This window comes from Salvelinus namaycush, chromosome 10 (assembly GCF_016432855.1).
Source record: "Salvelinus namaycush isolate Seneca chromosome 10, SaNama_1.0, whole genome shotgun sequence".
Taxonomy (NCBI): domain Eukaryota; kingdom Metazoa; phylum Chordata; class Actinopteri; order Salmoniformes; family Salmonidae; genus Salvelinus; species Salvelinus namaycush.
The window spans coordinates 41,107,246-41,120,724 of NC_052316.1; the positions used below are offsets into that span (position 1 = coordinate 41,107,246).

A 13,479-nucleotide genomic window follows, 5' to 3' on the forward strand; every position below is an offset into this window, starting at 1 on the left:
TAGAGATTTACCATTTTATTAAATTATTATGCTGTTTGATTGGTAAAAAACTAAATCAAATTGAATGTATTACTTGATTCATTAATGCATAGATTCAAAAATGTCAAGTGCATAGATTCTGTGCATATATTCTGAGACTTTGCCGTCGTGACATTTTGGCATTGAGTATGGTGATGGCATCGAGTATGGTGATACTAAACCTGTTATCAGTATCAAAGTCAAAATTCTGGTATGATGACAACTCGGGCTGCTCTGGTGACTGTATTAACACCACACCGGCAGTCGTGACTGCAGTAAAATTCTACGTGACGGTAATGTTGTCTTATGCACTCGGGACATGTGTTAGTAGTACCCAACTCTATTGTCCCTCTAACCACTCTGACTCCAATGCAATGGAAAAGCACATCAGACTTATCATTGAAACAGTATCCTGGTTTTAATACCTTTTACTCCCTTCCTTCTGATCAATTTGAAGAAAAGGTTGAAACTGAGTGGAAAACATGGTCGTTATGGATGTTGTTTCAAAGCCAAACACAATGAAATGGACAGCTCTTTCTAAGCGGAGGATTAATTGAAGTATGTGGACACCTGCTCATCGTACATCTCATTCCAAAATCATGGGCATCATGGGTCCCCTCTTTGCTGCTAAAAGTCTCCACTCTTCTAGGAAGGCTTTCCACTAGATGTTGGAACATTGCTGCAGCAATTTGCTTCCGTTCAGCCACGAGCATTAGTCAGGTAGGGTACTGATGTAGGGCGATTAGGCCTGGCTGGCTGTCGGCATTCCAATTCATCCCAAATGTGTTAGATGAGGTTGAGGTCAGGGCTCTGTGCAGGCCAGTCAAGTTCTTCCACACCGATCTCGACACCATTTCTGTATGGACCTCACTTTGTGCATGGGGCATTGTCATGCTGAAACAGGAAAGGGACTTCCCCAAACTATTGTTACAAAGTTGGAAGCACAGAATTTTCTGGAATGTCATTGTATACTGTAGAGTTAAGATTTCCCTTCACTGGAACTAAGTGGCCTGAACCATGAAAAACAGCCCCAGACCATTATTCCTTCTCCACCAAACTTTACAGTTGGCACTATGCATTCGGGCAGGTATCGTCCTCCTGGCATCTGCCAAACACAGATTCGTCCATCGGACTGACATTTGGTGAAGCGTGATTCATCACTCCAGAGAATGCGTTTACTCTGCTCCAGAGTCCAATGGTGGCTAGCTTTACACCACTCCAGCCGACGCTTGGCATTGAGCATGGTGATCTTAGGCTTGTGTGGGGCTGCTCGGCCATGGAAACCCATTTCATGAAGTTCCCGACGAACAGTTCTTGTGCTGACGTTGCTTCCAGAGGCAGTTTGGAACTCGCTACTGAGTGTTGCAACCGAGGACAGATTTTTACGCGCTACGTGTTTCAGTACTCGGTGGTCCTGTTCTGTGAGCTTGTGCTGCCTACCACTTCGCGACTGAGCCGTTGTTACTCCTAGACGTTGCCACATCACAATAACAGCACTTACATTTGCCCGGGGCTGCTCCAGCAGGGCAGACATTTGAACTGACTTGTTGGAAAGGTGACATCCTGTGACGGTGCTACGCTGAAAGTCACAGAGCTCTTCAGTAGGGGCAATTCTACTGCCAGTGTTTGTCTATGGAGATTGATTTGCGGTATGCTCAGATGTATACAGTTGTCAGCAACGGGTGTGGCTGAAGAAGCCGAATCCACTAATTTGAACAATTCAGATTTAGCTTACAATTATAGTGAATTTGTATTTGATTTTGAATAGCCTAGTAAAAGGAGTTTATATACATTTTAAAAATCATAATTAATGTGAAGACACATTAGCTTTTTAAGCTACAGAAGATCTCACCGCTGTGAATTTCTTTCGCCGCCCTTCCTTCATTCCATTCTCCAGCGTGCAGAGAGGTGCTGTCAACAGTTTCATCAAGTATGCTTTGTTGTGAACATGTTACTGTCGATGTTACATTTGGTTTCCCAAATTAAGCACTGGGTAGCTGCACGAACAGTTGGAGAGCCTATGGCAGAATATCACCTGTCACTACAGCGAAATTACCAGAGCAGCCTACCAACATGAGTGAAAAACGTACCGGGGGAAAGTGGGCTGCATTCGCTATTCCGGTGCATATGGATCATGTATATTTTGTCTTGCCCCTGTTCTTGCCCATTTGATAGTGGGCCATTCTAAATCTAATGCTAACCTCTCACCATTACAATAACAGGGGAGGTTAGTATTTTTTTTTCTCACTCATCATTGTTCACGATTCATTCATGATTATTTGTAATTCTGGTAGCATCCACAATGTAAAAGTGTTTAGAAACACATTCTATTCTTAATTACAGTAAAAGTGACTCCAAAATGACACACTGCATTATTTACCATTTCATTTCTACTGGGCACAAAGTAGCAGCAAATGTATCCAACAAATGTGTAGAGTCACAAGCTTGATGTAGTCATAGCATACAATGAAAATACCCTCAAATTAAAGCTGACAATCTGCACTTTAACCTTTTGTAGTCATTGTTTCATTTTAAAACCAAGTCCAAATAATTACTGATTGCGCTGTATCTGTGTTAGATATCAGACCATCAGACAGACAGAATACCTCAGCGTGGAAGGAGTGGAAAGAGTAATGTGTCCCTCAGTTCATTAGTGGTTGAACTTCACTCGTGTTATTTAGTAGAGCCCACTCCATCTCTCTGTTCTGTTGGCTGTCCGGGGGGGGGGGGGGGGGGGTAGTGGGGATGGGAGAGGAGAGGGGAGAGGAGTGGGTTGAAGAGGGTGAGTGTTTTCCCAGCAGCTTAGCCTGGTGCTAATGTGATCATAAATCACTCGGTCTATGTGGATGAGACTGAGCTGGGCTCAACTCTGCTGTAGTCTCTATACATGGGCTGGAACCACAGAGCGCACAGTTACAGCACTTTCATTGTGTAGTGGGGGCTCACATTTATTTCCCTTCTATTGAAGCTTGGTTTTCTTTGTGTCCTTTCATTCCTCTCTTCCTTTTCCTCTCTCTCTCTCCTACCTCCTTCCATCAGGACCAGTACCTGGATAAGTTCTTTGCGTTGGTGCATGCCCTGGACGAGCACATGTTCCCTGTGCGGATCGGAGACGTGCGCATCATGGAGAATAACCTGGAGGCGGAGCTAAAGTCCAGCATCGCAGCACTAAACTCCTCCCAGCTGGAGCCCATCGTCCGATTCCTCCACCTCCTATTGGACAAGCTGGTGGTGCTGGTGGTGCGGCCGCCCGTCATCGCAGGACAGATAGGTTTACTATCCCCCTTAACCTAAGCCTAGCGTAACCTAAGCCTAGCTGTACAACTTAGGCCTTGTGTGAACTATAATATAACCCTCCATTTAATTCCAAAAAATAACATTAAAAGGAAAGAAATGTAACTCCCTCAACTGTGTTTGTGACCCTACCACTACGTATTCTAAACTACTAAACAGCAAGGGATTGCTGCCACTGACTGTACTGTCTCTTACTACGATGTATTGTACCGTCTAGTCCTAAGTATGTGTGTTCCTGTCTGTCTCTGTGTGTCTATAGTGAATCTGGGCCAGGCCTCGTTCGAGGTGATGGCCTCCATAGTGAATCGGCTCCACAAGTACCTAGACACCAGTCAGGACATGCACGGCAGAAACAGTCTGCTCTCCTCTTATATATACTATGTCTTCAGACTGCCCAACATGGACCCCAACTTCCCCTCACCAGGTACACTGTCTGTTCTTGTTTACATTCTATCTGTTTTACTTCTGTTAAATTCATTACATCCAGGTCATAAAGACCATTGGCTACGTCAGGTGACTTTAGGAAAATAGCATTTATCAGGAGCAGCAAGTGTCCCTGACTTCCATTGTTTTGTTCCATGTGTGTTTTTGTCTCAGGTCCTGGAGGGCTGGGTGGTTCAGTCCACTATGCCACCATGGCCCGGTCAGCCCAGCGACCAGCTAGCCTAAACCTCAACCGCTCCCGTAGCCTTAGCAACAGTAACCCGGACATCTCCGGAACACCCACGTCCCCTGACGACGAGGTCCGCTCCATCATCGGCAGTAAGGTAAGAGACACCCCACAGACCAGACCTGGCATACATCATGTTCTGTTTGTCAGTACTTTTGGGGTACAGTCAGTCCTTTATGCATCTGTGGTTTAGACCTCTACTTTCAATGAGAGAATAATCTAATCTGAATGATACTATATGGAGAGCAATATATAGGGGTAGCAGGGCTCCAGACCATTTAGTCGCATTTTGCAACACTTTGTCTTGGCTGTGGAGTAAATGTTTAATTGACTGCACTGGCGCAAGCTGCACATTCTACCTGGTCACCTCAATTCACATTTTTTGTGCTGATAAAACCATGATTTGATCAAACAGGAAAGTGCATTATCCTCATGATTGTTGTAATGAAACTGTCTGCGCTGCCGCCGAGCCTGTTGTGCTTGGGCCGGCTGCTATAGACCAAATGAGCGAGTCCCCCACACTCTCTCTACCCTTCGTGCACCCTGAAAAATGCGTTCTGATTGTGTAACATTTCCGAATGCAATTGTATAAAAAAACAACTTTAGAAGCAACTAAGAGAGGAGGGTCTCAGCTTTCTGTAGGTATAATCTTGTTTTCTCAGCTCTCAATATTGAGCTCAAAGCACAATGTTTTGCAATCGAGATATCTGATATGGCTTTGAAATACGGAGTTGGCAAAATGCGCATCGGCCATCGCCAGTGAGCTATTATACCTAGGCTTACTACCGATGCAACGTTTGTCATTTATTTTAGGACTTTAAATTTACTGTTCGATTAATTAATGGCTACTAGCGGTATGTGTTATATAGAGTGAGAGATTTAGCTAATGTTTTTTCAGTTTCCAACTTCTCAGATGGTGAAATAGCACAAATTAAAGTAAACCTGTATGTAATATTAGTGCACATAAAGATGAAGGTAAGTTCATGGAGCCCTATTTTGACAGTAAATATAACAAAAATGGCCTAATTCTCAACCCAAAAATCATGACAATCACTGGATTAGGTTGCATATCAAAAAATCTTGTCCAAGCAGGAATGCATGATTCATGTTAGATGAAAATGTATTTATTGAATATCATCTCAGTAGTCTGACTACATAAAACACTGTGAAAGACATTCTTAGATGATTACTCATATTTTTTTTCTATTGCGTGATGCTGCGGAAAAATATTTTTGGGTGCGACAAAATCATGGGCTAGTGTCAACAACTGAACAAGTTTATGGCAGCAGTAACACCAGGGGAAAACGTTAGTCTGGAGCCCCATGTAGCCAAGTGTATTGCAGATAAACTTTGTAAATGAGTTAATAACATGGAGTTCTTTCTCTAATACATCCTACAATGATTCGTTACCCTGATCAAATGACTTGTTGATTCGGTACCCCAAAAGTACTTGACAGATGACTGAGTGAGTGGACACTCCTGTCTTTCTGAATGGTCTGGTCTAACGTGATTGCTTGGAATGGATGCTGGCCCATAGAAATAAAATTACCACCCATCATGGCACATAGACTTGAATGGGGATACATGCTCTAGTCATTACTTTAATTATATTTCTATGGTTTCCCCTGTCTGATGAATGATGATACTAAACTAAACCGGCCCTCTCTTTTCTGTGAACCGAGGGAGGGGTGCAGATTGTCATGATGGGATATGCTATCTAATCTGTTCATGCATTGTTGTTTTTGTGAATCAGGGAGTAAATGAAATGATTAGGGTTCTTTAACAAGCTAACTATATTATTCCTCATTGCTGCTTACGGTTCAACCCTCTTAACCTTTAAACCTCTATGCTGTTCTCTCCTCCCCTGTGCTGCTCCGTCCTCTCGCTCGTTGTTCCCTTGCTCCTGCCTGCCCTGTGCCCTTTGACCTGCGACCCCCTGACCTCTCAGGGTCTAGACCGCTCCAACTCCTGGGTGCACACCATGGGGTGTAAGAGCACCCCCTGGGGATCCAGCCCTGTCTCTGACACTGACACCATGCAGGTGCTTCAACAACAACAGAACCTTCCTCTACCCCCTTAAGAAATAACTCACTTTCACCCTCACACCCTACCCTCTTTAACACCAACCTCCCCCACCCCTCACACCCTACCCACTTTAACCCCAACCTCTCCCACCCCTCACGCCCTGCCCTTCTTAACCCCAACCTCCACCACCCCTCACTCCCTACCCTCTTTAACACCAAACTTCCACCACCCCCTACCCTCTTTAACACCAACTTCCACCACCCCTACCCTCTTTAACACCAACCTCCACTACCCCTCACTCCTTACCCTCTTTAACCCCAACCTCCACCACCCCTCATTCCCTGCCCTCTTTAACCCCAACCTCCACCACCCCTCATTCCCTGCCCTCTTTAACCCCAACCTCCACCTACCCTCTTTAACCCCAATCTCCACCACCCCTCACTCTCTACCCTCTTTAACCCCAACCTCCACAACCCCTCACTCCCTACCCTCTTTAACCCCAACCTTCACCTACCCTCTTTAACCCCAACATCCACCTACCCTCTTTAACCCCAACCTCCACTACCTCTCACTCCCTGCCCTCCTTAACCCCAACCTCCACCTACCCTCTTTAACACCAACCTCCACCTACCCTCTTTAACACCAACCTCCACCACCCCTCACTCCCTGCCCTCTTTAACCCCAACCTCCACCTGCCCTTCTTAACACCAACCTCCACCTGCCCTCTTTAACACCAACCTCCACCTGCCCTCTTTAACACCAACCTCCACCTACCCTCTTTAACACCAACCTCCACCTACCCTCTTTAACACCAACCTCCACTACCCCTCACTCCCTGCCCTCTAACACCAACCTCCACCTACCCTCTTTAACACCAACCTCCACTACCCCTCACTCCCTGCCCTCTAACACCAACCTCCACCTACCCTCTTTAACACCAACCTCCACCTACCCTCTTTAACACCAACCTCCACCTACCCTCTTTAACACCAACCTCCACCACCCCTCACTCCCTGCCCTCTAACCCCAACCTCCACCTACCCTCTTTAACCCCAACCTCCACCACCCCTCACTCCCTACCCTCTTTAACCCCAACCTTCACTACCCTCTTTAACCCCAACCTCCACTTCCCCTCACTCCCTGCCCTTCTTAACACCAACCTCCACCTACCCTCTTTAACCCCAACCTCCACCTACCCTCTTTAACCCCAACCTCCACCACCCCTCACTCCCTACCCTCTTTAACCCAAACATTCATATCCCTCTTTAACCCCAATTTCCACCACCCCTCACTCCCTGCCCTCTTTAACCTCCACCTCCACCTACCCTCCTTAACCCCAACCTCCACCACCCCTCACTCACTACCCTCTTTAACCCCAACCTCCACTACCCTCTTTAACCCCAACCTCCACTACCCTCTTTAACCCCAACCTCCACCACCCCTCACTCCCTACCCTCTTTAACCCCAACCTCCACCACCCCTCACTCACTACCCTCTTTAACCCCAACCTCCACTACCCTCTTTAACCCCAACCTCCACCACCCCTCACTCCCTACCCTCTTTAACCCCAACCTCCACCACCCCTCACTCCCTACCCTCTTTAACCCCAACCTCCACCACCCCTCGCACCCTGCCCTTCTTAACCACCACCACCACTCACCTACACGCACCACCAGACTTAGGAAGTCACAGCTGCCTCCATGAACCCTTAACCGCCATCTTTAGTTCTCTCACTTATCACCTTTCTATTTTTTACCTCTCTGTCCAGTTGGTTGGAGAAGAAAAATCTATGCCCACTCTGAAGTTGTAGAGTTGTCAGTAACCGCTTGAAGTCATGTCAAACAAGTGCACAGGGCTGCCCCTCATTTCTCTCCACTTTGTAACACCCCCAGTGCAGGAGAGGTGTGTCAGTGAACCTCTAGCCAAGACTCACCTCTACACATGTGGCTCAATTTAAAAAAAGAATTCTTCTCATACTTGCCTTTAAAAAAAAAAAATGTAATTGGCGGTTCAGAGGTTAGCACCACTAACTTAATTTCCCAGTTTTCATTTGCTGACTTCATCCTCTCATTCCCTGTCCTGTTTCCTTTTCTTAACCATGATCATTTAAACCCATGCATGACCTCCTGCTGCTATTAATCTCATTCACCACGTGGGTTCGCCATGATGTGGGATACTGCTGCATGTGGTGGTGTGTTGGGTGGGTTTGGGAATGTGTTGGGTGGGTTTGGGGGGGTGTGTGTGTGTGTGTGTGTGTGTGTGTGTGTGTGTGTGTGTGTGTGTGTGTGTGTGTGTGTGTGTGTGTGTGTGTGTGTGGTTGTCTGTCTGTCTGTCTCATGTTGTCTTTTTGGTCTCGTCTCCTTCGCTCCTTCTGTGCTGTGTGCAATGACTGTAGGGTGTGTGCACCTTTCAATGTATACACACACACCAAGCCCCTGCCACGTACAACAACAAAGATGAGAGATCACTTCCTCTCTGTCAAGTGGTTTCAACTCGCTATTCGGATTTGAGGTTTGGTCCAACCGAATCGGTCATATGGACATTGAGACATTAATTTACTGTAATAGAGAAGTTAACCCTTTTTATGTCTCAACTACTCAAATTGTGTGCAGAGCAGACAAGACTGAAATGGGAGGATCAATAAACATTTATTCTGGAAAATGTATGCTCAGTTTGTTGTACCGCTAGCAGCATTTTAGCCAAAGACTGTTATAATAGCTGTCAAGTCTGTGTTTTATAAATGTGCAATAAGCATAAAACACAATTACATAAGGAATTGGCAACTCGTTCTCATTCTGAGAAATAACGTATGCCACTTGATTTCAACATCTGAACAAAGTGGACAGCTAGCGTGCTTTTCAAACACTTGGAGACACAGGTTTGTTCATAACAATTCAACTGTTTTACCTTGTTAGTAAATAGATCCATGTTGGCTAAACTTGAAATATAACAATTAGCTGGCTTGTCACTAACACGTGGGCTTGTGCTTGAGAGATTGTTAATGAGAGATTTGTTTGAGACCTGTGTTCATTTTCTATAATGCCTGCTATAAGTTATTAGTGAATGTGCATGGTTCTGGTTACATTTGTAACAAAAAGGTCATAGACTTGAAACCCAGATCAGTGATTATTGCATCAAAACAGGTTAAATTATTTTTGATTAAATTATTAGTGGGTCTTATGGTTGTGGAATGTGTATATTTAGCCTAGGTATAATTTCAGAAGCCCTGAATTCATTAGATTAATGCTGACTGTCTGAAATGCAGTGTATTTGACCTATTAATTGTGCATCAAAGCTCATTTAGAGAAAACAATTGCGAAATCTAGATATTGTAAATTGTCCATAAATTAGAACAAATCTAGATGCTTTTTAGGCCATATTGCCCAGCCCTTAGTGTGTATGTGGGGGTCTGCTGGGGGTCTGCTGGGGGTCTGTGGGTGTATATGTGTTTGTGTAATGTGTTTGCCTGCTTGAGCACTTTGTCATCTTCTTTTCCTGTCTTGGTGTTGTCCTGTGTTGTGACAATGGCTGTCCTCATTGGTTGTCATAAAGGCTATTTTGTGGCTCTAGTCATGGCCAAAGATTCAGTAAAATTCATTACTTTGAGGTAAGTTGTACACAGAGGTATTTTTTTCCACAGGTTGAGACTGTCTACAAACTGCATATCTAGAGGCATAAGTATAAAATATATATCAGATTATGTGTGTAAGAATAAAGATAAATATGAGGGAACTCAATCATTCTGTAACTATGTGGAACTGTAGTTAAGGTTATATGATGAGGGCTGTTGTGTGATTGTTGTTTGTGTTCATGTTTGTTAACTGTGTGTGTAATTCTGCTAGGTGCTACAGCTATAACCGTAGTCCCTCAATAACCTGTTGTTGTTGTCACATCCCATCCATCCCACCCATAGGCCATGGAGCGCTGTGGCAACCGCATGTCTTCGCACACTGAGAGCACCAGTTTCTTGCAAACTTTAACAGGACGGTTACCCACCAAAAAGGTACCAGCCACTGTCTACACGGGGGAAGAGCCATACGGAGCCCCCTCACCTTATTCGCCTGTTTATGCGTATGTCTGTGGATGTGTGCCTCTTGATTGGATTGTGTATTTGGTAGTTGTTGGATGTAGTGTAGATGTCCCGCCTCTTGGCTGTGATTTGAAGTGTGATGTTGACAGTATTGCACAGGAGGTGTGTGTGGTACCAGGCACTAACTGTAGCACTGTTATCCTTGTTCAGGTAAATGGCACTCACTTGATGTTTCTATTTGAATGAAGCCTCCATTTTCATTGTTACCAACAGACACAGACACACGAAGTGGATTGTTGAGTAAATATGGCATATGTACAATAAGATCAGGGGTTCCCTAACCGTCTTACGCTCAAAAGCTGTCTGCAAGAGTTCATTGAAACACTCTATTGACTCTATAATTGTAGGCATTCTATAGTACTAATATTATAGATATCATCATAGTTAGTTAATTAAAGGTTAAATAAATAAAGGGATAAGGTTTAGGAACCCCTGTATTGAGAATGATTGTGTATTTCGGCACATAGTACAGTGTTTATATAATGCCAGATTGTGATGCAGAGGAATGTCTCTCGGTGCTCTGTTGTAAGAAGGACCACCTGCCTGGGTCAAGGAGTTCTTGGTTCAGCTTGGCACTTGGTTCCATTGCAGTGACCAACTAAATCCGGGCCAGGTTGAACCAGGTCTGATGTGCTGTACTACGCGTGTCTGACTGTCTGGTCCGTGTGTCTCTGTGTCTCAGTTGTTCCATGAGGAACTGGCTCTACAGTGGGTGGTGAGCAGTGGCAGCGTCAGGGAGGGAGCTCTCCAACAGGCCTGGTTCTTCTTCGAGCTCATGGTAAGACAGAACACTACACAGTTTCACACTGCCGAGCCGTACCGCTGTGGCCTGGTTACATGTCCACCATAGTTTCTGGAGCCGTGTTGGAAAGGACAATGTGATAAGTAAATATCCAGGTAAAGACCGTATGGTTCAGGTTGGCAGGATAGTGTGACAAGGGTTCACTGTCGTGCTTTTCATCCTGGTACCATAACTACGATTCCCACTACATGGCCAAGCTGCAAAGTAAAACATTTGGCTTTATCGGAAACATTTATGAAAACAAAAAATTATTGGTTTTCATTTAAATTTAGGGTAAGGCATAAGGTTAGTGTGATTGGAGTTCGGTTTAAAATCAGATTTAAGAAGAGATTGTAGGACTGGGCAGGGCTTCCGACTTTGTAACTTGGGCAGATAGTGAGGACCCATGACTACCACTACGTGTTGGGCCCTGTCTCACCTTGATGACCTCACACCCCCAGGTGAAGAGCATCATCCATCACCTGTACTTCACCGACCGGCTGGAGTCGCCCAGGAAGAACCGTTTCCCCGAGCGCTTCATGGATGACATCACAGCCCTGGTCAGCACCATTGCTGGGGACATTGTCTCACGCTTTCAGAAGGTACGTTGTCACGGGGACACACAGGGACAATAAAGATGTGGCCGACATCAACACAGCATGTTTTAATTCCATTAACCACACAGCTACTTCCAATACAGTGAATGGTCTGAATGAACCTTATCGGGTTTTAAGTATATCAGAGTGGGTAGCGCTCTCTACACTCAAACCTGACCTCTGACCCTGTGTTTCTGTTCAATCAGGACCTGGAGCTGGTGGAGCGTCTTAACACCAGCCTGGCCTTCTTCCTGAATGACCTGCTGTCTGTCATGGACCGAGGCTTCGTCTTCTCCCTCATAAAGACCTACTGGAAACAGGTACTGGGAGAGGGAACAAACTGCTTTAGCACCCCAACATAACAGCACCTCAATGACAACATCCCTGCAGAATCTACTTTCATTTGAAAGGCTTGTGTTGAAACCACTATGGTAGATTTTGGACTTTGTGTACATGATTTTAGCCACAACAGTACTCTGTCCTGCTCATTACTATTGGGTATCACTTGGGAGTAAAGGGCCTCAACAGTGCCTTTCCATCGAACCCTGTTTTGGGCAGTTTTCTAGACATCATTCCTTGTGTCCCCAGGTGTCCACTAAGCTGTACATGCTGCAGAACCCCACTCTGGAGTCTCTGAGACTGGACTTACTGAGGATCGTCTGCAGCCACGAGCACTATGTCACCCTTAACCTGCCCTGCAGCCTGCTCACGCCCCCCGCCTCGCCATCTCCCAGCGTGTCCTCCGCAACCTCGCAGGTCAGATATGCACAGTACATACATGCTAGACACACACAGACTCACCGGATACACACACACTGGACACACACATCCACATCCTATCTGGATGATTACGAGGTGTGTGGAAAATGTCTCTGAATCATCCCGTGCTCGTCTTTCTCTCCCTACCTCTCTCCCTACCTCTTTCCATCTCTACAGAGCTCAGGCTTCTCCACCCATGCGCAGGACCAGAAGATAGCCAACATGTTTGAGCTGTCTGTCCCCTTCAGAGAGCAGCACTACCTGGCTGGACTGGTGCTGTCTGAGCTGGCTGTCATCCTGGACCCAGAGGCCGAAGGGTCAGTACACTGTGTTAATGTGTTTGTGACAGAGAGAGATTGTCATTTGCCCCGCATGTCTGTTTCTGTCTCTCTACCCTCTCAATGCTAAGGGGTCTGTACAATGTGTTACTGTGTTTGTGTGAGACGGGTTAGGTCCATTTGACCCCTCTTTCTTTTTCAACGATCTCAAGGCTGATGGTCAGTACATTTTAAGGGTGTTTTCACATGTAGTCCTCTTTAAAATAACCAATCTCAGGCCTCTAAAGTGATTTTTTTTTTTTTTTTTTAAGAAGCAAAAGAGCTCCGTTGCCTTTGTCTTCACACGGCTCTTGCCTTGGAATAAGGACTCAACTCTTTTGCCAGTTCACTTCACCTATTTTGTGGTCTGAGTCCTCTTTGCATTCACACTGCTATGTTTAGAAAGGAACCCAGATCTTTTTCCAACATTCACTCAATGAACTGTGGGTTTTTATAAAGTGCAGGACAAGCCATTTCATCAAAATATGTTATCGGACAGCTAGATATACTGTATGCCTACCTAGATACTATTAAGATGTAAATTATTATTGGAAACAGAATAAATAGCAGAAGAATAACTGCAGATTAAATAATGCTGTAATTGAAAATTGATCACACAATATAAGCCCCTTTAAGAGCTAGAATAGATGTTGAACCCTATGTTGTGATTCTCACCAAACATGTTATCTTCTCACGCTATTCAAGCCCCTATAGATCACATAATGCAAACAAATAATCTCAACTAAAAACTCTACACGTTTAGGATTTTCTGTGCATCCTTGACAATCGCTAATCAATATCCAAAAACAGAACGTTTTATCAGTGAACCTGCGCATTATCATTTTCTCTTTTGTAGCACCAATGTGAGAGGTTATGACAGGGGAAACTGTGTTGCAGTTGTCTAGTGTGTGGCGCCAGAATAATGACAA

General features: G+C 45.1%; 1 protein-coding gene across 5 annotated transcripts in view; it reads left to right on the plus strand.

Moving 5' to 3' along the window:
* dock7 (dedicator of cytokinesis 7) overlaps positions 1–13,479 on the plus strand; it is a 72,800-nt gene that overhangs the window by 27,742 nt on the left and 31,579 nt on the right. For 3 of the 5 annotated variants that reach the window (XM_039002876.1, XM_039002877.1, XM_039002878.1), the window contains exons 19-28: positions 3,058–3,289; positions 3,572–3,736; positions 3,910–4,079; positions 5,931–6,023; positions 9,921–10,010; positions 10,780–10,875; positions 11,340–11,480; positions 11,681–11,794; positions 12,063–12,230; positions 12,411–12,550. In XM_039002876.1, the coding sequence (XP_038858804.1) occupies positions 3,058–3,289; positions 3,572–3,736; positions 3,910–4,079; positions 5,931–6,023; positions 9,921–10,010; positions 10,780–10,875; positions 11,340–11,480; positions 11,681–11,794; positions 12,063–12,230; positions 12,411–12,550 (1,409 nt within the window). The remainder of the gene's footprint in view (positions 1–3,057; positions 3,290–3,571; positions 3,737–3,909; positions 4,080–5,930; positions 6,024–9,920; positions 10,011–10,779; positions 10,876–11,339; positions 11,481–11,680; positions 11,795–12,062; positions 12,231–12,410; positions 12,551–13,479) is intronic. The other 2 variants (XM_039002879.1, XM_039002880.1) reach the window with 1 other exon arrangement.